Raw genomic sequence first — 25,186 nt, 5'->3', positions numbered from 1 at the left:
CTAATCAACATAATTATTGATCTCCCATAGTGTACCTAGCAGCGTGTGGCGAGACGCTCAATATAGACTTCACTTTGTCTTTCAACGAGTTTGTTCCAACCACCTGCAACACCCGCTTCAGCTTACAGGTGAGGCACACTCCCAGTGAACACGATTGGTTCCAAATGTTTCCTTTTTTTCGTGTTTTCATACTGATGAGCAGAGGTCGCAGAAGCACTTAAGTTCAAATATAAATACTTCAGTGTAAAATGTAACCCAAATAAAAGTACAAAAGCATCAAAATAAACACATTATTTTTTTATATTTATTGGAAGATATTGTTACGGCTGGTAAATGTGGGATTTATTTGAATGAATTTGTATTATATATAATATATATTAACCTTTTTAATAATTTAAGGAAGAGGGTCAGGGCCACAGTTATTACTTTTTACTGAGAATTCTGAATTTAATCTTGATTACAAGTAGCTCAATATTGTACTCAAGGACAGTACTTGAGCAAATGTACTTAGTTATATTCTACCCCAGTTAGTTAAAAGCTGATTTTTGACATCAAGATGTACAGTATTTCTATGGACTCATAGTTGTGAAATTGTTAACGATGTGGGTGTGTATACCATTTATGTGAGAGCAATTTAATAGTTTTTTTAAAGCTTTTAATGGTCTTATGTCCTGGTATTTATCAACTTTGAACCTACAAACCCTTTAAAACTCTCAGGTCTTCTGCTGCTGGCCTTTTTATCATACTTAAAGCAATACCACGGTTGTGGAACAGCTTCTCAGACTTTGGTTGGTTTGAAGTGTTTTTATTTCAGTATCAAAAGACCTATTTAAATAAAGTTTGATTTGATTCGATGATATGATGTGCGTTGTCCTCCTCAGGCCGAGGATACAGACATGCGGTTGTCCCTGCCAGAGTGCCATCCGAGCCGCTGCCCCCTCCTCACCCTGGCCAAAGACTACCTGAACGTTAAGCTGCCCCCAGACATGTTCATGCCGGGGGAACACCACAGCGCCCCCCCTCCCAAACCCAGCAAGTCCCGCTGGAGGAACATCACCCACGCAGAGTGAGTTCAACCTGGGAATTATCTCTGTCAAGTTGTGGGCTAACAGCAAGTGCGTTCTCCAAGAGCAGGATGAGTCATCATCGTAACTCTGACTCACATCGGGTATAAAGGAAATGTTGCAGAGGTAGTAGGTGGTGAGATAAAGTGAATGTACCACTAACCTTCACTTTTTATGTGGTTCAGCAGTTGCTGTCCACGGATTAATAGCCTGTATAATAATATTATTATTTTATAAGAGGTGTAACCCCTGTCCTTTTCACTACAGCCTTTTTCCATTGAAAGCCTTTATTATGTGAAGACAATTCAAGACATTACATCCAAAGATGTTATAGAATTTTAAAACAGTTTTTCAAAATGATTCATGCACCTTCATCACACGAGCAGTGTGTTTCTCACCAACCATAACGCAACACAACAGCTTATGGATTTTTACGGTACTGGTTCTCAATACCCACCCTTAAGTAAGGGAGCATTGATCCAGACTGTTAAAACAATCAGAAAACGTATACATCTGGATATTTGTGTAGTTTGAAAAGCCCTCTATGCAGATGACGCATCACTAAATGCGACAAAAACAGTAGCCTTAAAAAAGCTTGTAATGGGTTCAGTAGTAGAGCTTGGCAATATGGCTAAACTCTTCTATTATTGTTCTTCTTCAGATAAATATAACATTTTGTAGTAGAGGAAGTTAGGTAGTACTGGTAGCTAGGAAAGAAATGAGGTATCAGGTAGGTAGGTAGGTAGGTAGGTAGGTAGGTAGGTAGGTAGGTAGGTAGGTAGGTAGGTAGGTAGGTAGGTATGATGACAGTTGGGCAGGAAGGACGTTTGGTAAGTAGAGTTTCAGACAGGTAGGTAGGTAGGATTTAGATACATTTCAATATCGTGGACATGCCTACAGGAGCAATTTGGGTTTAGTATTCTGCCCAAAGACGCTTTGACATGTACAGGGGCTGGGAATTGAACCACTGACCCTCCTATTCATAGATGACTATGTTTTCCTTTAGCCACAGCCGCACCCTGCCCTGAATCTGCATCCCTTTTAACTCAGCCTTAGCATTAAGGTCAGGGAGAGTTCGAAGAGATGCTGATTAACCTTTGCTGGTGGGGTAGCGCTATGCATCGTGCAGTCTGTACAGGATGACTCAACATCGATTCAGATCATTTATTATGTATAGCTCAGAGCAAGACTCTACTGATGTAACGCTGTGAGAGGCCCACTTACCCCCCGGGGAGGGGAGGATCGACTCTGTCTGGACCGCTGCACTCAGGCGAAACACATTTACTGTCTCTCGCCTCTACTGTACGTCCTTGAAGGGAACGGTTCATAAAGCGAACGATGGGCTGCAAAATCCACTGTGAAAGGATGATAAACTCAGCGTTATGTCTGTGTACTCAGAGTGTTTTCTCTTCCTCACACCAGAGCCGGCTGGGTGGATTGTTGGAGTGTACCCAACTTCCTGCTCATCATCGACTACACATGGCACCCCATTTATCCCCAGAAGGCTGACGAGCAACTCAAACAGTCCTGTAAGCTCTCCACCTAAGATCAATATTTGTTGTATGTTCTAAATAATAGAATAATGTTGTATTAATTACTCAATAATAAACTACATTATATATTGTAATAAATATGATATATGGTAGTACAATGTGAACATCTTTACTTTATCTTTTTTTATATACAGTGGGGCAAAAAAGTATTTAGTCAGCCACCAATTGTGCAAGTTCTCCCACTTAAAAAGATGAGAGAGGCCTGTATTTTCTATATTGTCATCCTAGGTACACTTCAACTATGAGAGACAAAATGAGAAAAAAAAAATCCAGAAAATCACATTTTCTGATTTTTAAAGAATTTATTTGCAAATTATGGTGGAAAATAAGTATTTGGTCAATAACAAAAGTTCATCTCAATACTTTGTTATATACCCTTTGTTGGCAATGACAGAGGTCAAACGTTTTCTGTAAGTCTTCACAAGGTTTTCACACACTGTTGCTGGTATTTTGGCCCATTCGTCCATGCAGATCTCCTCTAGAGCAGTGATGTTTTGGGGCTGTCGCTGGGCAACACGGACTTTCAACTCCCTCCAAAGATTTTCTATGGGGTTGAGATCTGGAGACTGGCTAGGCCACTCCAGGACCTTGAAATGCTTCTTACGAAGCCACTCCTTCGTTGCCCGGGCGGTGTGTTTGGGATCATTGTCATGCTGAAAGACCCAGCCACGTTTCATCTTCAATGCCCTTGCTGATGGAAGGAGGTTGTCACTCAAAATCTGACGATACATGGCCCCATTCATTCTTTCCTTTACACGGATCAGTCGTCCTGGTCCCTTAGCAGAAAAACAGCCCCACAGCATGATGTTTCCACCCCCATGTTTCACAGTATGGTGTTCTTTGGATGCAACTCAGCATTCTTTCTCCTCCAAACACGTCGAGTTGAGTTTTTACCAAAAAGTTCTATTTTGGTTTCATCTGACCATATGACATTCTCCCAATCCTCTTCTGGATCATCTAAATGCTCTCTAGCAAATTTCAGATGGGCCTGGACATGTACTGGCTTAAGCAGGGGGCCACGTCTGGCACTGCAGGATTTGAGTCCCTGGTGGCGTAGTGTGTTACTGATGGTAGCCTTTGTTACTTTGGTCCCAGCTCTCTGCAGGTCATTGACTAGATCCCCCCGTGTGGTTCTGGGATTTTTGCTCACCGTTCTTGTGATCATTTTGACCCCACGGGGTGAGATCTTGCGTGGAGCCCCAGATCGAGGGAGATTATCAGTGGTCTTGTATGTCTTCCATTTTCTAATAATTGCTCCCACACTTGATTTCTTCACACCAAGCTGCTTACCTATTGCAGATTCAGTCTTCCCAGCCTGGTGCAGGTCTACCATTTTGTTTCTGGTGTCCTTTGACAGCTCTTTGGTCTTGGCCATAGTGGAGTTTGGAGTGTGACTGTTTGAGGTTGTGGACAGGTGTATTTTATACTGATAACAAGTTCAAACAGGTGCCATTAATACAGTTAACGAGTGGAGGACAGAGGAGGCTCTTAAAGAAGAAGTTACAGGTCTGTGAGAGCCAGAAATCTTGTTTGTTTGTAGGTGACCAAATACTTATTTTACCGAGGAATTTACCAATTAATTCATTAAAAATCCTACAATGTGATTTCCTGGATTCTTTCCCCCCATTATGTCTCTCATAGTTGAAGTGTACCTAGGATGAAAATTACAGGCCTCTCATCTTTTTAAGTGGGAGAACTTGCACAATTGGTGGCTGACTAAATACTTTTTTGCCCCACTGTATGTTAATATCAATATTTGTATTATATTTGATCTTATTTTGTCTTTTTTGTGTGCACATTCTTACATTCACCTTTTTATGTTTATATAAGTATTTTTCTTATTTCTTATATTTCTTTCCTTCTATTCATCTTTTATTTTATTATTTTGTAAAAATGGATCACCTCACACAATACCAAAGTCCTCCCGGGGATAAATAAAGTATTCTGAATCTGATTGGTTGAGGCTGAATAAAGCCAACCATGACGAAATGAATGTGGACGAAATGCAACATTCTTCTTTCATTTGAATCCTTCCTCCATCATTTGACTTGTATATCTTAAGGAGCTGTTTTGCATAATGTTGTGTAACTTGCCTGTGGTTTGTGTTGAAGTGTCTGAGATGGAGGAGTCCATGCTGTCAGCCCTGCGTCCCCCAGAGCACACCTCGGTGCACCACAACGCGTCTCCCCGCTTCACCACCAAGTCTGCCTCCGCCGCCCACAGCAGGATGCCCGCGGAACCCTCGGAGCTCCCCCCCGACAGACTTCACGTAGAGATGGAAATGTCCCCAGATTCTCAAATCATCCTCTACGGGCCTTTGCTCCGGGCACTGATCTCCATCAAGGTACGAATATCCTCTTACTGCTAAAGTGTATAGAGTGATTCCAGATTGTATAGAACACCCCTCCAACTGTCCTTCGTGTTTCTACAGGAAAACTATTTTGGTGAGGATGACATGTACACAGACTTTGAGGAGGCCGTTTCCAGCCCTGTGCTGTCCACCTCCACCTCCTCGGGCCTCGGTTGGTCTCCCCTGGGAATGGAGGACAGCGAGCAGAAGGAAAACTCAAACATACATCCCTTAGACCTGCGCCCCTGGGACATCACCGTGCTCATCAACCTCTACAAAGTCCACGGCCGACTGCCAATGGTAAAACTGATGACTGCCAATAGCTTGGTTTGGAAAGAGACAGAGCTACGTGAAACGTTTTAGCAAATGGGCTTTTAGCAGAGATTATGAAGCTATTTCATCATGGCAGTCTAACAAAAAGATGGAAATGTGCAAAGTGTTAAACACATGTTTTTTCTTGGCTTTCAAGGAATTTCCTTTTAAATGTATCCCTGCCAGCCGTGCCTTTTGAGTTGATGTGTTTATGTTTACGAAAACAATCTTGATGCACATATTTTCTTACTTTTTTTACCCGGTGCCTTTCAGCACTGCAGCAGCGAGGGTCCCGAAGGTCCATCTGGCTTCTTGGAGCGGCTGTGCTTTGAGATGAAGAAGGGTTATAAGGAGACAATGCTTCAGCTGCTCCTGTCTCCCATTCACATCTTCGTCAGTGACAACTACCAGGTCCGAAATGCAGATACATGTGTGCCTGGTGTGATGTGCTGCTTATTGTGGCTCCATATTGGTCATTGTCCTGATTTAAATGTAATCTTTTGGGAAATGCCTTTTTGTTAACTAGCACACAAATTGTTTTCGCAATTAAAAGTCATATGTTGGCTCCTACATTCATGTTTAATATGAAAAGGTTAGGCAAGAGCGCATAATCCAGTTTAGGAGTACTAGCTTGAAGGTACAGTTCTATGGAAGTTCTTTTACATATATGTATTACTTTGTGTTGCCAGTGTGTGAACAGATTGTAACTCAACTTAAAGACGTTCCTACATGTCTGTGTTTCTTTAACATGTATGTGAGGTTATTTGCTGACTAACGTTGGCTAGCTTGTTGGCTATCATTATTGCTAGCCAGGAAACATGATTCATACTGCTTACTTATTGATTATGACAAGCGGTGTCACATTTAGCCAATAACAAATGCAGACCAGATGAAAGCAAAGGTGAAAAACTAACAATGGCTAACTGTGACGTAAGCTAGGATAAGGTTAGCCGGCTGACTGTAAACCAAGCTAAGCTTAGCCAACTAGCTTTAACTTAGCCAGCAGGATCTGGCGTAAGTTGCTTCATAACGTAAGCTGATGCAGTCATTTGCTAACACCAAGCTATTAAGTATCGTGAAGCACATTCCAATATTCAAACATTACGGATAGTGACAATATTTTAAATATAATATGTAATTTGGATTTTATGTAACATACTGTTTTGGCCAATGCCCAGGATGCTCACTCGCTACATACCTTGAGCATGTACACGACCTTGAGCATATGCAAGAGCAACAGGAAGCTGTCTACAGTTCACTTAATTGCACCCTTACAATTATTGCAAGGGTTTTCTATAAATGTAACATATTACCTTTTCAATGATGTGGCACATCAGATGTGTGAAAACAATGATAACACAACAACCAGTCTCTAATATGGCTACTGAAGGGTGACTCAGGCTTTATAAAACACTGTGAATAAAGCTTTCAAGTAAGAGTTGCATAATGTAAAACATGCTTTTCACCAAGCACATCTTTGCATAAGCGCCTGCATATTGTATAACCACACAAGCTTTCTAAGCTTTAGCCACGAGTTGGATTCTATTTGCTGCTCAGAGAGAATATCTTTCCCTAATCCCAAAAATTAATGTGTAGCTCTCATCTCTCCGGCAGCGAGATGGGGAAAAGCACTTTCCTATGGTACATGTTCGGATATTAAGCAAAAGAGTGGTGCAGGAATGAGTCCCAAACCGGGAAACTAGCATTTTGGCACTTCCTGGCTCCCTAGTTTCAAAGTCAATGGTAGATTCGAGATTTCTACGACACAACATATGTTAGTAAATACCCTACTGGTAAACATCTGAAGCTTTGACTCCTAAACCAAGCACACCAAACACGAGTCTGACGTTAACTTAGCGGTGTTGACGCGCCATGTTTTTATGTTACAGCCTAATGTTAGCTTTTTCTTCGGGGGATTGCATTTATGCTTCAGAAATTATAAACTTGGTGATTATCCTGCTCGAAATACATGTTTGCCTCAGACTGTTTTTCTGCAATATTCCAAAATCCTAAGAAATCTTTTTTTTGTTGAAGGAGCCCTTGCAATGCTAACTTGATACAAAAGTACGTCATCACTAGACCACTCTATTAATTGTACCATAGCTAAAGATGGCTGAGTTCAGTTTCTGAAGGTTTCCCCCTACCTTACAAGGAAGGGATGTAATATTAAACGTGTGTGTGTGTGTTTAATCCACAGCGCCCTACAGCGGACGGGGTGTTGAGGGACGGCCACCTGAGCCTGTCTGGCCTGCAGATGAGGGCCCACGCCATGTTCTCCGCTCAGGGCCTCTCCATGAGCAGTGACACGCTGGAGTACGCCTGGCTCATCGACATGCAGGCGGGGGGGCTCACCGGCAGGGTCACTCTTCCACAGGTAGTAACGCTTAAGGGATAAATCTGTGCAGCTTTAGATTATTATTATTATTACATCACGGGGTCAGATGTGGGGGAGGGAATGTGTGAATGTGGTAAGCTGTCTTGAATGAAGCTCCTATTTAATCCATTCAAACCTTTCTGAATTTAAATCACTCATTTATATTTGTGTCGGAACATTTCATATGCTTTGTCTCAGTTTGCGTTCTTCTATACATGCATTTGCGGCTTTGAGTGTAAGAATCGAATGCAAAGTACGGCAGAATGCAATACGAGTACCGGAGGATGGGCTCATAACGGTCAAAACATTTAGCGTGGAAACACTGGACACATCTCACACTCAATGATCGCTTTCTTGGCTACGTTACAACGCAGCACTGTGCAAATCAAATGTCAACTTTAGGTAACAAACCACTACACTGGTGTCATTAAAAGGCCACCCATTTTTTTATAGGGTTAATCGCTAGTTGCTGTTAATTGCTATCTGTTAGCTAGTTATCTCGATTCAAGATTCAGCTAACTACCCACCGTAGCATGTTAGCTCTAGCAAACCGTCAGCAAGCATCATCTCTCCCGGTGAGAGCACAGCAGCTCTTTTGAGACATCACCGTGTTGAAATGCACGCACTGCGTAAGGTGTACAGCGCACAGCACGGCCGTGTACTAAGGGAAGTATCCACATGTATTTATAATATGGCAATAGTGTTATAGTGTTATAGCTTGTGCTGGTGTTTCATTTGATTGATTTTTATTCTGTGTATTTGACCTAGAAGTACATTTATTTATGTATTGATTGTGTTGAAGTTATAATGTCGCTGTGTGTTCTTGTGATTATTAGGTGGCGAGTATGATAGAGTGGGGTGAGACCTTCCTCTTCCACGGGGTGTCCCGAGAGTTCCAACTAGAACAACCCAAGCCCTCTGTCATCTGCCAGCACGGCGTTGACCGCCGCATCTGCGATGCCAAGGTACACAAAGATAACATACTGCACACACTGAGCCATGTTCAATGTATCTGCTGTAGCTGTCTCACATCGGGTTGAGCTGGTTAGCAGCCGTGTGTGTCTGAATCCACTAAATGAGCTCATTACGGCTAAAGGCATTTTTGGTGAGATTTGAACGTTCGTCAGAGCCGTCCAGTGTGAAGGGAAATGTGCAAATGACACCAGATAATAAAAAGAGACCACTGTGCACTTTTGTCTAACGATGCACACGCAGCTAGAGAAACTGCCCGTAGCCACAGCCTCCAACACAGAAACTATTGATGTACTCGCATAGCATACCATAAATAACTTTGAAAGAAAACAAGTCTGTTTCACAAAATGTCTTGTATGCGAATACTAACAAGGGTATTTTTAAAATCTCTGCCCGAGAGCCCTCATTAGTGACTGACAAGCGAGCTGCTGTGGCTACAGGCTATGGATCACTATGTAAAGCACAGCCAGTCTAAATTAAAGACAGCTTCCCTGCAACCATCGAAAGTTTTCTGGTCCTAAATGATGGTTGTGTTTCAGCTGAGCTGCCTACCCGGGCACTGTCGCACATCAGAGGAGCTGAAGTACACCATGACCCGACTGGCCATGGATGGGGTCGACCTCTTCGTCGTGGAGCATGGCTGTGCAGCCAATGTCAAGGTAATTAGCACCGACTGTTTATGAATTGTGAATAAGGTAAAGATATATTTTGACCTAAACTAATGGTTATGAAACTTTGACTCATTGAAATCCATGTACATATTTCACATTTGGTATGTTTCAAGTTTTCTTTCCTCCTTCCCAGACGGCTAACGTTCGCGTAGCTAACTGCAACCTGCACAACCAAGCAGTGGGAGAAGGCATCAGTGCCGTGGTGCAGGACGTGAACATCCGGCAGTACATCGAGCAGCAGCAGCACAGCGAGGCCGCCCGGCTGCAGACAGCTGGCCCGGGTCAAGGTCTGGGTCAGCCATTAGGTCTGGGCCAGCCCCCCCTGCTGCGGCGGTCTGTCTGGTTGGAGGCGGGTTCGGTCAACCTGAACCTCATCACAGCAGACATCGCCCTGGCCGCTGACCACTCGGCCAAATGTGAAGTGCAGAGGCATTTTCTGGAGCTTCATGATGCACAGACCAAAAGGTAGAAAAAACAGTTGTGCTTGGTATGTCTGCATGACTGGACAAAGTCTTTATATACTTCATCTCCCCTTCTCCTCCTCTCCTTAGACTCTGGTTCCTTTGGCCAGAAGACGCCAGCATTCGCAACAAGCGTGGCAGGAACCGCTGCGGCTGTCTCGGAGGCTGCCGGTTCTTCGGAGGTACCAACATGGGTCTGGACTTCTTCAAGCTTGAAGAACTGACGCCGTCCTCCTCATCTGCGTTCGGCTCTTCCAGCACGGAGCAGGACATGTCTTACGGCCAGTCTTTGCTACAGCCAGGGGAGTGGATTATTACCAAAGAAACACCCAAAGTGGATGGTATGCACATGCAATATATATATCTATACACACTTCCTCACATAAAGTGGGGCAGGGATGATGTATTGTTGTAGGCTGACCCGGAAGTTCCTCCTTCGATGGGCTCCTACGACTCCTTCGGACACTTTGAGGCATGGGATCAGGAAGTGGTTAAATGCTAACTCCCTTCCGGGTTTTAAGACTCATTCCTGCACCACTCTTTACCACAAGCTAATGTTGTTAGCAAAGTTAGCCCAATATGTGTCGTTTAAACTAACATTTTATAAATGAAAATACATGTCTGCAAGTATTAACAGTTACTTAACCAGATATATGTATTCTCAGGGAGAGTTGTGGGCCTGAAGAGGGACACACACTCGCCCTGCCTGCCTCCTGAGCTGCCGGAGAGGCGCGGTCAGCAGCACCTCAGTCTGCAGGTGCCCCATCGCTCCCACAGCTCCGTCTCCTCCTCTGAGGAAAATAGTTCTTCCAGTGCTGCGCTGCCCCTGCTGGCCGGAGAGAGAGACACTCCCTCGCCGAGCACGGAGGAACGCATGTTCCACGTGAACTGCAAAAGTCCTGCTGAGTGAGTAACATCAACAACATACTGTAAATTAAAGAGCATTTTCACTGCAGTTACTCTGTTATGTGGCATACTTGGGATTAAGTCCTGGAAAACTCTTTACTGGTGGCAGGGGCGGATCTAGACAAATATTCAATGGGTGGCATCCCCTGGCAGTCAATCGCAGTCATATCAATCAATGTTAACTTGGAAAGCCACACTATTGATATTTTAACTCACTAACATAGGTGACATTATTGTGGCACATCAGTAAAGCCTTACATATACATATATAAGGTGGCAGACATCATTTAATGAATTTTAACTGAACAATAACTGAATGAGTTTTTTTCACTCTTAGACCAGCAGGGGAACCAAATCTATGAAGACTTCTGCAATAAGTACATTAATTAACTGTCTCGTCGATGTTTGTCTGTATGAATATGATAATATTAACAATCATAGTATTCCTATCAGCTGTCAATCACTGTTATGATTCATATATTCAGTGTTATTATTAAATAAACTATATTTTTTGGAGGAGTTAATGATGAATGTTCCTCAAGATGCTTGCTCACCCTCCTTCAAATTTGAAAGACAAGTAATTACTATCGTGTATCAAAATAATCAAAAGAACAGTTCAGCGCCCCACGACTTCATTGTAAACAGTTACAACCTGGACTTTACATCAGAAAGAACAAACATTAAAGAAGTGACTAACTGCATCAGTTAGGGTTAAAAAACATGTATTCAGCTAAAACATAAACATCGCTGCAGTTATTATCCAGTGGAATGTGCTTACCTACTGGCAGGGCCGGCCCGTTGCACTGGCGTTATAGATATTCACCTAGGGTGCCAGATCTGGAGAGGCGCTGTGCTGGTAGCTCTGGGATGGAGGGCCATTTTTGACCGATTGTGCTCATCCTAATATTCGGCCTCGATGTAACAATATTCATAATTAAGTAAATGTAACACCCTTTTCACCACGGTTAAACTTTGTTAATGTAGTAATAATAATATGTGTTATTATTAATGTTATTTATTTGTTCTTTTCTTCTCCTGCATTCTGCGCAGCACCATAGGAGAAGTCCCAGAGGTCTCTCCGGTCTCCCCCAACAGCTCCCAGGACTGCTCCGCAGTGCGCTCCCCCCGCTGCTCCCCTCTGAAGCGCCAGTCCTCCGTACACTCGGGGCGACTGGGCAGCACCAAGAGCCTGTCAGCCGCCGTCTTCACGGACAAGCCTCCGCCAGTGCTGTCCGGAGGCGTCCAGTTCAGCAGCGATGTGTCCCGCAGCGACGAGAACGTCCTGGACTCGCCCCGCCAGCGCAGGAGCTACAGCTCCTTCCCCTTCACACCTTCAGCGGACTCAAACACCTTCCACCAGTACCGCTCCGCAGACTCCAGCATGTCTGTGGCTGACAGCGAGGCCTACTTCTCCGCCACAGAGGACTTTGAGCCGATCAGCAGCGCCGACGAGGGCCCGGGGACGTACCCGGGGCGCAAGAAGAAGAGGAGGCAGCAGATGCAGCAGCCGCAGCAGCCCCCGTACCACATGGAGAACTACAGGTCAGCATTATGGGATTTGGCCCAATATCAAAAGTAGCACATCTATGGGCTATACAGTACCTACTAAATACAACGCCCTTTAACGTTGCAGCATACAATGCCACACTCACTAAGAAACAACAATGAAGGGGGTCAAAATGGAAGAAGCAAGAAAAAAACATGGGGCAGTTTCAAGACAAGCCTGAGCCAGCCCCAACGATAAGCTTTATCAAAATTAAAGCCTTAAGCTTACTTTTAAATGTGGAGAGGGTGTCTATTTCCCAAAAGGAGCTTCATAGCTTAATGTCTTGCTCCTATGTTCCTTTTGGAGACTCTAGAAACCCCTAATAACCTTGCATTCTTGGGGCGCAATGCCCCGGTGTCGCAATAGGGTACTAGGAGCTATTTAAGATATAATGTTGCGAGACAATGAAGAGCTTTGTAAGCTATGATGTATGGGGCTAGTGCAGAGCAATGCTAATGTCCTTTACCATGCCACTGGATCATTGGGCAAGACACTTAACGCCAACGGTGTGTGCATGTGTTGTATGCACGTTGGCTTAGTTGAGCCAAGCCCTGTATGAAGTGGGTGTAAATAGGTGAACGATGACTTGTAGTAATATAAAAGCGTTTTGAGGGGTTCATAAAACTAGATAATGCGCCATATAAGTACAGTCCATTTAGCATTTAAAACATGGAGCGTGCAATGTGTACTCTGTAGTTCTCAAAGTGAAGGGCTCTGGGAGCTGGAGAGGAGTCTGGCTGGATGGTCAGATGTCGTACAAAGCTACGCACAGGATAAAGGTGATGCTCGAGTCGAGACGGCTCACAGACACACCAAAGAGTCTCTCACTCTTCTTCTGTAAGGAGATGAGTTAATGACCTGTCTAGCAATCCCTGACTGCGTTGGAAGTGCTTCTCTTGGTTGAAGAAGATCCTTTACTTGAGTGGCAGAAGAAATACTACGGTCTAACCCTTTACTGCAAGGCAAGGCACGTTTATTTATATAGCACCTTTCAACACAAGGCAATTCAATGTGCTTTACAACAATGAAAGACATTAAGAAAATGGATAATAAAATAAACATTAAAATAAAAAAGACATGGATCAAAGTTACAGTGTAGTGTCTTATATGTTATTGTGCATGTAAATGGTCAGCAAATGCTAACATCCCAAAGTTCCCTCCAGAGGGAGTTTCTCTCTCACACACTATTAGCCAGAGGTGTGGACTCGAGCAGACTTGGAATTTCGTCATTTTAGGGGCAAGGCCATTTGGCCTTCCCATTTTTTTTAAGGGCACAAAGGCCACATGACAGGGCACAAAGGCCACATGAGGCACAAAGGCTGTTTGGTTAAATTACGCTGGTCAATTAACATGACTGAAAAGTGTAGCACTAACGTCAACACCAGTCGTTTTACAAACGGCTGAATAGCAATAGTGTTTCTTAAACGTATACGTTAAGTTCAGCCATAAACCACATAAGTCAGTCAGGGGTAGACAGTAAGGGTAAAATGGTATTGTCACTGGCCCCACCATTGTAACCACTGGCCCGGAGCATTCGTCCACCAAAAAAAAATCGACTAATAATGAAGAAAATTAACACATTTGTTGCAATAATTTATGCACTAACTACATTACTACTTGTACTACAACATTTTAATCATCAGTTCTTCCTCATTTTCCTCAATTGTTCATATTTGGTTTATTAAAATAATGATATTGTGGTCATTGTTAAAAAATGTCTGCTATTATTATGAGTATTATTATTTGTATAATGCACTTTCTGCCTTCCTGTCATTAGGAGTTAGACATGTAATGGCTATATGTAATTGATTTGATTAGAACCTTCATTATCCTAAACTGCTGGGACATTTCGCCAATACCTTTATATTGTCTACTCTTCACTTACTTGTCAGCATAGGTCGGCATTGATGTACAGAGCCGACAGAAGACCTTGTTTATACTGGCATCATATTGAGAGGTGCAGCCAGTGACACGTCCTAAAACCAGGAAGTAAGCTGCTGGTTCCCTCCACAGAAAGCAATGGAATTTCTCCACAGGGTTTTGGAAAATAGCTGGAAATAAGGTCTGTGGAAAACAAACCTGTTTGATACATGCACGTTTTGTTCAGCCGGATAATCTCCACATGTCTACCCTACTTTTATCATTTTCGAATCATAAATCTAATCGATAGATTATAAAAGGGTTTTAGGACGCGGCACTGCAGCCAACTCCCTGTCACTCCTTTAACTCCTCCGGTGACTTTCTTTTATTAGAAGATTGTTTTTTGCCCGGCGCTTGGCCGGTTACCGCTCGTATTAAAAACATTTTGGCGAATGGTTAGGTGGCGCGATAGTCTGTAGTGAAGAAGGAGCACCCTCCCGCTCACAGGAGCCTGCTCGCTCTGTGCTCCGCAGCAAACAGCTGTTTGCTTTCCCCCCCAACAACGACAACCGACTCACGAAACGCTATGTTGTAGCGTTGATAAACGAAACAATTTAACTAAATTGCTAGTCAAAATACCAATACCATATACATTTTTTTTTTACTTTTGACAGGGGCACAAAGGCCACTTTGGCCGTGAATTGCATTTTTTTTAACAGGGCATCACGGCCAAAGTGCGGGGCAACGACGGCCATGGCCGTCGTGGCCGTCGTGAAATTCCCACCCTGGACTCGAGTCACATGACTTGGACTCGAGTCAGACTCGAGTCACCAATTTGATGACTTGAGACTCGACTTGACAAAATCACAAAACACTTGCGACTCGACTTGAACACCAATGACTCGGGACTTGACTTGGACTCGAGCCTTCTGACTTGAGGTGACTTGATCATTTAATTCAGAGGTCTCCAACACGCCGATCACGAGCTGCCGCTAGAAGAGAAGACTCCTGTTGGGGAGAGCAACATCTTCAGCCGCTCCTACTCTTGCTGAGAATCCTTGCAGGCAGGGGCGGGACTTTATTTAGCTGGGCCACCATGCGGCCAATCATATACGAGGACACACTAGGATCATACCATTATGTGAAGAAGGGTGGGGGGCACAGCAGGTGTAGTGGTACAGGCCAGCTGCACAGAGCGACGGGGAGACGGATTTAAATGCAAGTGCGTCGGAAAAAGTCAAGAAATGAGCAAAAACTGAAAAAAGAAGCAGCATCTGCTGCTTTTCAATGATATTGGAGAAAGCAAAGCTGAGTGCAGGATTTGTAAAATGAAAATAACCATTTTTGGTTACCTTTTTTTTGGTAACCACTCAGGATTTACTGTCAGAGGTGGGAGAATTTCAGATCTTGTACTTGAGTACAAAAGTACCAGAGTGTAGGAATACTCGGTTACAATATAAAGTCCTGCATTCAAAATGTTACAAGTAAAAGTACAAAAGTATTAGCATCAAAATATAGTTAAAGTACCACCTGCAGAGAAATCTAGATGCAGGTGTCCATAGAGACCGCCTGGCTGCACATTATCCCTGGCATAAAGATAGATTGTGGGTCCCTTACAACATGTTGTACACAGTGATAAACATTCTGGTTACCTCAATATCAGGGATCTTATACATTAAACTCCTTCTGAATCAAACCGTCACGGTAGCCTTACCTTATTGTTCCCTCTTAAAATAGAAAAAAACATGTAACTTTACCAGCAGAGAGAAAATGGATTATTAAATTATTAATGTGACTAAAAAAGACCAATTTGATTATTAAGTATTATTCTGTTGATCGATGTCATTACATTTGGTGAAAAGCACATAATGACTTGTTTATGACTCGTTTTGTCAAAGTTTAGGACTTGACTTGACTTGAACTTGCCCATCCTGACTTGAGACTTGACTCGGACTTGCAAAACAATGACTTGGTCCCACCTCTGCTATTAGCTCTTAGCTCCAACACATTGTACGTGATTATCTAAGGGGCGGGACATCTCTAAGCGGTTGACCAATCACAACAGAGCTGTCCAGCTAACCAATCAGAGCAGAATGGGCTCTGGTTTCAGACAGAGGGTGAAAAGAGGTGCTGCAGCACAGGCAGTGTGAGAGTATTAAAGAGCTTTTTGAACCTTAAAGCATGGAGACATGTCACAGTAGAGACACTTAATTCTAATATGAACCTGAATATCAGGTATATTTTCCCCCGGAGTAAAAGAATATGTAAACAAATAAATAAATAGGAGCCATTCTGTCATTATTTACGTTATACAATTTATTTAGATATTGTATGACCTCAACTTGATGTTTAAATTCTTTGCAACTTCCTTTAGTTCAAAGGGACATAGCTGTGAATTTGTGAAAGGTAATTTAGCATTATAAAATATGACCATGTCTTTAACAGCATCTCAAATTAGAAAGAGAAACAGGCTGTAAAAAAACTGCGTTAAATAATTGTTGATGACTCAAATGCATATCTTCGCCGTGTGGAATGTCGTCACGGCACAGCATTCAGGAATGCATCTGTGTTATCGCATTGTTTATGTTTAATATCCAACAAGTTTAGCATTCCATTCAGCGCCTCGCCCCGAAGCTCAACAAGCTTTCATTTATCACTGCGGCTGGATCGTTCAGGGGTGGGTGTGATGTAGAAGGCGTGTAGCAAATGAGATGTGTGATCCATGGGCAGCCACTTACCGCCGCTGTGTTTTTGCAAATTGGATTTGGGTCTCGCTCGGCAAATACCTTGTCATTTTTTTATTACCGCAACATTTTCTCACATTGATTTCAACACATGTTTGATTGATACAGCCGCCCCACTAACTCTAACAATCAATTCAGACTCATGAAAGGGTTCAACTGGCACGACCCTGTTCAATCGTACGGCGTAATTCAACCATCTAAAGCTCTCAGGGAGGCTGTGGCGTAGTGGACTAGTACGTTGGTGTTCGTATCAGCGGGGCACAGGTTCAAACCCCATGTGGTGTCCCTGAGACACTTCACCCCATATTGCTCCTGTAGGGATTTCCCACAGTACGGAGTAAGTAAGTCGCTTTGGATAAAAGCGTCTAACAAGTAACAGGTAATGTAACATGTAATGTAAGGGAACAAGTACGATACATTCTGACTGGCACTGAAAAGGTGCTTAAAGCTGCACTGCATTAGCATTCATAGCATACCTTTTGAATGAGCTAATCTGAACTAACACAGCTCGTACAGTAGATGACATCAATAATGTCTTGATGTTGTGCTATTTTTTGAAAGTTTGAATGTGAGATTGCACTTTTCACTGGAAGGTCGCTTTTATTTTGAAGGAGAAAGGAAGTGCTGCTAGTTTAAATAAATAAGTGGAACATGCACTTGACTTTTGTGATTGAATACATCCAAACAAACGCAATACCTGGGGTGTATTCGATACATAGCATGAGGCTAAAAGCAAAGGTATGAAACGGAAAAACCCATTAAATGTCAAAGGTTTGTAATGACCATATTTCATGTATAAGTGAAAATGGTTATAAACCATATTGGTTGTATCTAGCTTGAAGCAAATGTATGCATTTGATGCCTCTGTGTTCATATTTATATTCCCCCCCCCCAGCCGGAGCTCCATCTACCACAGTGTTGAGGGCCCCCTCACCTACGTCCTCAACGGGGAGCTGATCACTGAGCCACGGCCCCTGCCCATGCCCCCCTTCCTGCCCCCGCTGCCGCCCCACCCCCTGCCCAGCCACACGTCCCAGGCCTCCTTCGTCTCCGCGCTGGCCATGGATGAGGAGAGCTCCGTGGAGGCGGAGAAGACGGCTGAACCCGGCCCCGTAACCCGGCAACCCCACGTCATGGCATGCTACCAGAATTATCTAGCCCACTACCAGGTAAACTCTTTCAATGTGGTCGAATAAACTACTTATACAAACTAGGGTCGTTCAATAATCTACACAAATCATCCATATTCCTGTGTAGACGAGCAATACCATTTGTGACTGGGAAGATTTGAATGTCCCGGACAAATGGTAGTAATTCCAGTCAAATATGAACTGTGTACAGTTTTTAGCCTTAAAACAATTGATATGAATACTTCAAATCATAAATAAAAACATCATCAAGGGATTCAAATTCATAATTTCTTATTATGTTTTCTGTTTTTGGTCAAATGTTAACACTTTTGTTTGTGGCAGGTCTCAAATTGGTCTGTGAAGCAGCCAACCAATAAGAGGACTTCCAAGTCTTCTCTGCACCGCCCCTTAGATTTGGACACGCCCACCAGCGAGGAGAGCGGCGCCTCCTTCGACCAGCTCTCTGTTCCCAGCTTTAAAGTCAGAATTTAGAACAGTCCATTTCGGAAAATTCCAAAGTATCAAATAACCATTAGTAGAAATGGTATATACATGTAGTTTCAGGACATCCGTTTAACTTGACAACATTTTGTTTTACATGACAGGTGATCAAGCAGGGCCTCTCAGCCAGCTCTCTGTTGGACAGAGGACTGCAGCTGATGGGGGAACACAACAGGTATTATATATTAACAATTTAAAATAAAATCATGAAAGTTTTCCAGAAACAGCTCAAATGGGCACAAACAAACTCAAATACATGTTGTAGAAATATGGTGCACAAATAGGAAACCATACTGTATGTTGGCGCTTCACTTTTGAATATGACTCCTAGAACCCCCACCCCCTTCTTTTCTTTCCTTTTCTTCCCTTCATATTTCCTTTCTATGTATAAACAACAATGTAGATACCGTTGAAGGACAAATGCAAAAACAGTTATCAAAACGGGAAATGTTTTTTTTATAAGTTGCTGAAATTGAAACTACTTTTAAAAAAAACATCCACTTAACAAAGTACGTTTTATATATAGTATCTTAGTATTCTCATCAGCATTAGGGCTGCACGATTTTGGGAAAGAATCGAATTGCCATTTTTCTGACAAATATTGCGATTGTGATTGGATTTGCGATATTTGTTTTTAAGCGACTTGTTATGACCGGCCCGTTGGCCACAACAGAAAAACAAGGAGAGACGCTCAAAGTTTCCAACAATCACGGCACTTTATTTGGCAACACCAAAAACAGGAGAGGATGGACGAGGGGAAAGGATCGCGGTGGGAGTCCTTTCGCAGCAGGCTTGAAGAGAGTCATGACGGCCCTGTGACTCCGGGCAGCTGGGCTTATAGAGCACCTCCGGCCAGGTGTCCCCGCTGATTGGCCTCTTCAGCTCCACCCCATCGCAGGACCTGCAACACTCACACACTCACAGGCCCAGGCTCTGGGGCTGTCACAGACCCAACGGAAGTTTAGGCTGCGGCCCCACGAGGACGAATTCGGTCGTTTGCGTTACTGTTTAGTGTCATATAGACCGTTCGGCCACACGAGGACGACCGAATACGGCACTAAACGACTGAGGAAACGACAACGGGTCCCAAGGTGGATAGAAATGCATACGCCACTCTCTGGGGGGTCAAACAGCTCCGTGTGTGCGCCCTATACGGACATTTTCAGATCACTGATAGTGATTGCGCAATAGCCCCGTCTCTCCCCACCTCTTCTGCTCACCTCCGCTTACCCCGCGCCAGTGCTGAAGTGTTTCGCCACCAACAACAACAACAATGGCGGATCGCAGAGTTGCTATCGTGCTCCGGACGCTATTGACCATGCTACAGTTGTTTGTGCAACATCTACAGCAATAATGATGAGGCAATAGCCCCGCCTCTCCCCACCTCTGCTGCTCACCCCCACGTCAAAGTAAACTGCACCCTGAATTCAGATTATTTATCTTTCTCTCGCGAGTGAAGTCTAATCTGACAGGACGGAGACACGCAGCTCTGCTCACCTGCAGCTCCTCCCGCTGCAGCAAAACACACACTTCAAGTCAGATCATCACCCTTAGCTATTTTAATTACCTCTCAAACTCCCTAAACTAGTTATAAATATGTTTATTTTTACAGTCGGCCGGGTCACTGATTACTGGATCAGCTGCTGCATGAGACAGACACTGGCGCTGTCCGAAGAGAGGGAGGAAAAAGAGAGGCTCCGTGTATTTTATCATTATATTATATAGAGTCGTTATTCATTTGTTTTAAAGCTCAATAAATAACAAAGAAGACCTTTGACCGGCACTTTTATAATTTTGTCCGGAAGATTTCAACTTTAATACACGCTGACTGGCGAAAAACTCTGCCCGCTTCCCTCGGCCCCCACCGCGGAGAATAAACAGAAGGGCAACCATGACAACCATGCTTCTTCGCTGCTTTTGTGGAGGAAGTTACAGCGCCACGTACAGGCTCGGCATATGTACTGCAGCTTCTCCAGCGGTTGGAGCTAAACGGAGCGGTCTCGTGTGGGCAGACACTATCCGGATAACTATTGCATGTGGACGGAAGCCGTTTGCAATTGCGTTTGCGTTAATCCTATGCGTTTAGCCGTTTTCGTCCTCGTGGGGCCGCAGCCTTAGTGTAAAATGCAGGCACTTTCAAAAATACTTGGCAGGTGATTGGATCAATCTGTCTATCACCTTCTATCATGGGCCACTTCTGATTGGTTAACAATGGCTGGTACATGTGGAGCACAGCACTTCTGATTGGAGTGGATGACTGACACACAAGAAGAAAAAAAGTCAAAAAAAGAGAAAAATATATAAAGAAAAAAGAATGTTAAAAAAAATCGCAGGCTTTGCGATTGGCCGCGATTTCTATTTAAAATCGATGAATCGTTCAGCCCTAATCAGCATCCACCACTTTACACTGTAGAAAACTAGTCTGTGTAGCGCCTTTCAGGAAACCATAGGACGAGGGGCCGTGTGATCAGAGAGTGTCTCTTTGTTCCTCCTCAGTACTCCATACACCCCGCTGGATAAGAGGGCCATGGAGAACACGGACGAGGACACCACGACGGATGACTGGACTCTGGAGCAGCCCCTTGCTCAGACCAGGACCACCGCCATTGTGGAGGTGAAGGGGGCCGTCAACGTGGTGCTCACGCCCCTCGTTGCCGAATCCCTGGACAGGTAGGAACTACGCTTCGTGTAGTATTTTCTTTGAATTACTTCTTCTAGTTTCAGAACAGTTCTCTGTGTTAAGCTGGGGTAGAGGGGGGGTGGAATTGTGCCAATATTTCTTTTTTTTTTTTTAAACTGAAAGTAAGATTCAACTTAGTAGAAAACATTTTTTGTTATGATTGTCCCTCTAAGGTTTTTAGCAAATTGCTCTCTGGTAGGTGGTGATGCTGTGTATTCTTCTAGGGCTTTCAGTGTGAAATGGAGATCTAGGTCTAGGTCTTAACACAGATGGTGTCATAATATTCCAGCCATTATTTTGTGCAATACAAATTAAATTCATAATTATAAGTTGTCTATTGCCATCCTAAGCAAATTGAATCCCTACAAACACTTCATCTGGGATGTAACATTCTGCTGACAGTGCTTCAGAGTCTGCTCTCGCTCTTGGTTCTCTACCAATTTTAATATTTATTTTGCCAAAGGCTAACATTGCTGGGTTTACGATGCACACGTAGCTGTTGGCTAGCGCAGTATCCAGACGGGTAAACTGTAGCCAGGTGGTGGAAAAGAAGCCAAGACACAGTCCATTTGATTAAATGTTAATATCTGAATCAGTTCTGGTAAAAGATGGAGGGAGTGTTTTAAAATCTATGGGTTTTATATCTCTAACCCTTTGAGAGTGTATTTCGTTGGCGCGGTGATTTGTTCCTAAACCTAAAAGCAGACACAAACTGCTGCTAACATCACTGTCAAGGCAAGACATGTGTTCTATCTAATGTACTCTCTTTAGGGTTTGACAATCAAATCTTCAAAAAACAATATGTTGTCCTCCAAATGCCTTTCCTGGTGCCCAATCACTCCGTCTGTCTTTATAAATACCCAAGAAAGAAAATGTTTGACTGTTGAATAATTCAAAAGAAGGAACAGCTCCAACAGTTGTGTTGCATCTGTGTATGTTTGGGTGTGTTTCAGGTACATCGAGTCCATGGTGCACTTTGCCAGTATCCGGCACCCTGCAGCCATTCTGGATGACCTGCATGGGAAGGTCCTCAATGAGGCGTACCAGATCAGCAAGTCCACCGTCACTGAGTCCGTAAGTACAACAAAGCAAAGATATATATATATTATACAAAAATCACAAGTTTAAAATAAAAGTATTTAGCGAGGAGATAAGACAAATACACTTGTGGTGTTAACTCAAGAAATGCATGACAAGTATGTGAGAGATATCATAAGGCCTTTTACTTTATTATAACAGGATTTCTAAATGATTGGAATGAAGTCACTTCAGCATCGACAAAGCAACGTTCACAGAGCAGCTGTGATCACCCTCTGTACAATGTGCAGGGTGTATGCTGTTATGGTAGTACCATCTATCATATTGCCATTGTAACATAACTGTTCCGAATTATTGGCATGAAGTCGGACACTAAGCTAAAGCACAGACAAAGCCGTTGTATAATGTATATACAACAATGTATATACGCAGGACACATGCTCATATGGTAGTATTCTTGCTGCCTCTATTATATTTTGAGCAATATTATAATAAGCTTTCTGTATTATTGGCATCAAGTCAAACCATTTTCCAGCACTTAAAGCGTCGACATGTCACAGAGGGTGACTGTGATCACCCTCTGTATAATGGGTGCTACACAGGGCTAATGCTCTATTATCGGTGGTTAACTTCCTGCCGCCGTCACAATGTGAGCATTATTTGGAAATGTTAGCTAAAGCATCAACAAAGCCACTGCCACAGAGAGCCGCTGTGATCACCCTCTGCATGATGTGCGCTACACAGGGCATATTGTCTCTGCCGCTGTCATATTGCACGCTTTATTACAACATACTTTCTGCATTACTTTTCTGACACGTAGCTGAACGGCAACGAGCAGAGAGCCGCTTTGATTCCCCTGTGTGCTATGTGCTCTACGCAGGGGATATGCTTGTATGGTATTATATCTGCCGCTATCATATTGCGTGCATTATTATAACAAGCATTCAGAATTATCGGCATGTAGTCCGACAATTTTCCGACACTTGGCTAAAGCATCGACAGCAGCTGTAACAAAGAGCATGTGCACTACACTATGCTTGTATGGTAGATTCTTGCTGCCGCTATCATATTGCAAGCATCTATCCGTTCTTCCTACAGTGGGGACCCTGTCCGCTATCTCCCACTCCTCTGCCAGTTCTATAAACGGTGTCCTCCGTTCACACCAAAGACTTAGGCATATGAGTGCAGTTCCCATTTGTCTCGATTAGGCGTGTGGTTACTCCGAGGTACTGATGATCCTTAATGATGTCCAGTCACTGCGATACATTTAGCATGTGCCAGTTCCTCTGCTTTCTCTGCCTTTTCACTGCCATGGGAACCATCGTCCTGGGATACGGGAGAGAGTTTGGGTCAAAGTTATTACGAGATTAATTTTGAAATATATGTATTTGTAATGCGTTGAGGTTTCCAGAGTAATCATATGAATGTAGAGGCCCTTGTTAATAATTCATCATCATGTAGGAGGAAATGCAGTTACATTAATATGTTTTAGGAGCAATTTACTTACAAAATGAGTTTATTCAAATCATTAAGGGAACGATGTTATTCCCAGAAAATTGTAAATGATTAATCAAGCATAATAAAGTCTTTCTGTATTACAACGATCACAGATAATGGAAGCATGGATATTGAAAATGTGTTTCCGATCTGAGAGAAAACAGCTTCCCCGTTGTTGCCCGATGATGAAACTGTGTTTGGATCCGCACAGAGCCAAACAGGCAAGCAGGAGCCCAAGCTGTCCAAGACGGAGGGCACGACCCCCGGCTCCCTCAACATCACCCATGGCCAGACAGACCTGTCCATCAAACCGGATAATGTGAAAATCAAGGGCCTCCAAGCCAACGTGTCCATCCCCAAGGTGAGACCCCTGACCCGGAATAATGAGAGGGCAGAAGAGTTCCTCAACCTCTCTCTAACCAGGAGAGCCGGCGCCAAATCACGAGCACTGCATTTCACATTCACACGTTACACATACGGTGCAGTCAGCGTTTGTGTGGAATAATACCTCTGTGTAATTAAGCATATACCATTTTTCTCACTGAATTAATGGTGAGCGATGCATCAAGAATTCTCAACACATTGCAGCATTTTATACGTGGGGTGTAGTACATGTCTGCATTACATTAAACCTTATTTCATTTAGCTGATGCTTTGATCCAAAGATGATCACATTAGGTGTATTCAGCCATAGAGATCCACACTTAGAAAAGACAGAATCCAGAAACGGGAATTTCTTGTCTTAAGGCAGGGGTGTCAAACTCAAGGCCCGGGGGCCAAATCCGGCCCGCGACTTCATTTTATGTGGCCCCGCAAGAGCTTGCAAAGAATATAATACGTTTATTATACGGTTACATGCCACTTTACAGAAGCAGGTTGCCCATAAACTACATGTCCCACAATGCATCTCGTGTTGTGACATGCACACTGAAGAGACTTGTGCTTTCAGACGTAGTTAATGACTAAGTTATTATCCTATCCGATACTAATCCAATTCAGAGGCAATAATGTAATATAATAGGCTACATTATTTTATATATATATATATATTATATTTATATAGTTACAACCGGCCCTTTGAGTGCAAACTTTATGCAAATGTGGCCCGCGATGAAATTGAGTTTGACACCCCGTCTTAAGGGTTAGTTATTATATTTCACCCTCTTAATATCCTTTTAATAACAAAATATTGGACAGAAAATATAAATAATCAATTCAATTAGGCAAACTATTGTTAGTGCTAACTGCATTGGCTTCAGTGAGTTAAGCAGTTAGTCCGATACTAACCCATTACAATATGTTGTGGTACCTCTACACTTAATATTACGGTAATAGGGCAGAAGAACTGAAATCCAAATAAAAGCAACAACGTCATGAAGTTGGAATATAGGAAACTTAACATTTATCCAATCGGTCAATTCAATCAATAATACATATACAATTGAGAGTAAATAAATAAAAGAAAATGGATATCAAATAAGGAAAACTGAATTTCGACTGCGCATATAATTGGTCAATCCTAGTAAT

General features: G+C 43.2%; 1 protein-coding gene across 1 annotated transcript in view; it reads left to right on the top strand.

The window, feature by feature from the left end:
* The window catches only part of kiaa1109 (KIAA1109 ortholog), a 154,333-nt gene that overhangs the window by 34,776 nt on the left and 94,371 nt on the right, over positions 1–25,186 (top strand). The window contains exons 16-34 of the mRNA XM_071207266.1: positions 31–128; positions 882–1,066; positions 2,487–2,593; positions 4,729–4,961; positions 5,049–5,267; positions 5,553–5,690; positions 7,477–7,653; positions 8,490–8,618; positions 9,165–9,284; positions 9,430–9,761; positions 9,848–10,098; positions 10,423–10,663; positions 11,714–12,205; positions 17,709–17,982; positions 18,286–18,423; positions 18,549–18,619; positions 20,941–21,114; positions 22,078–22,198; positions 23,871–24,020. Of these exons, the coding sequence (XP_071063367.1) occupies positions 31–128; positions 882–1,066; positions 2,487–2,593; positions 4,729–4,961; positions 5,049–5,267; positions 5,553–5,690; positions 7,477–7,653; positions 8,490–8,618; positions 9,165–9,284; positions 9,430–9,761; positions 9,848–10,098; positions 10,423–10,663; positions 11,714–12,205; positions 17,709–17,982; positions 18,286–18,423; positions 18,549–18,619; positions 20,941–21,114; positions 22,078–22,198; positions 23,871–24,020 (3,650 nt within the window). The remainder of the gene's footprint in view (positions 1–30; positions 129–881; positions 1,067–2,486; positions 2,594–4,728; positions 4,962–5,048; positions 5,268–5,552; positions 5,691–7,476; positions 7,654–8,489; positions 8,619–9,164; positions 9,285–9,429; positions 9,762–9,847; positions 10,099–10,422; positions 10,664–11,713; positions 12,206–17,708; positions 17,983–18,285; positions 18,424–18,548; positions 18,620–20,940; positions 21,115–22,077; positions 22,199–23,870; positions 24,021–25,186) is intronic.

This window comes from Pseudochaenichthys georgianus, chromosome 22 (genome assembly GCF_902827115.2).
Source record: "Pseudochaenichthys georgianus chromosome 22, fPseGeo1.2, whole genome shotgun sequence".
Lineage (NCBI taxonomy): Eukaryota > Metazoa > Chordata > Actinopteri > Perciformes > Channichthyidae > Pseudochaenichthys > Pseudochaenichthys georgianus.
Note: the sequence above shows the minus strand (reverse complement) of the source record. Positions and strands in the feature narration are given on the sequence as shown.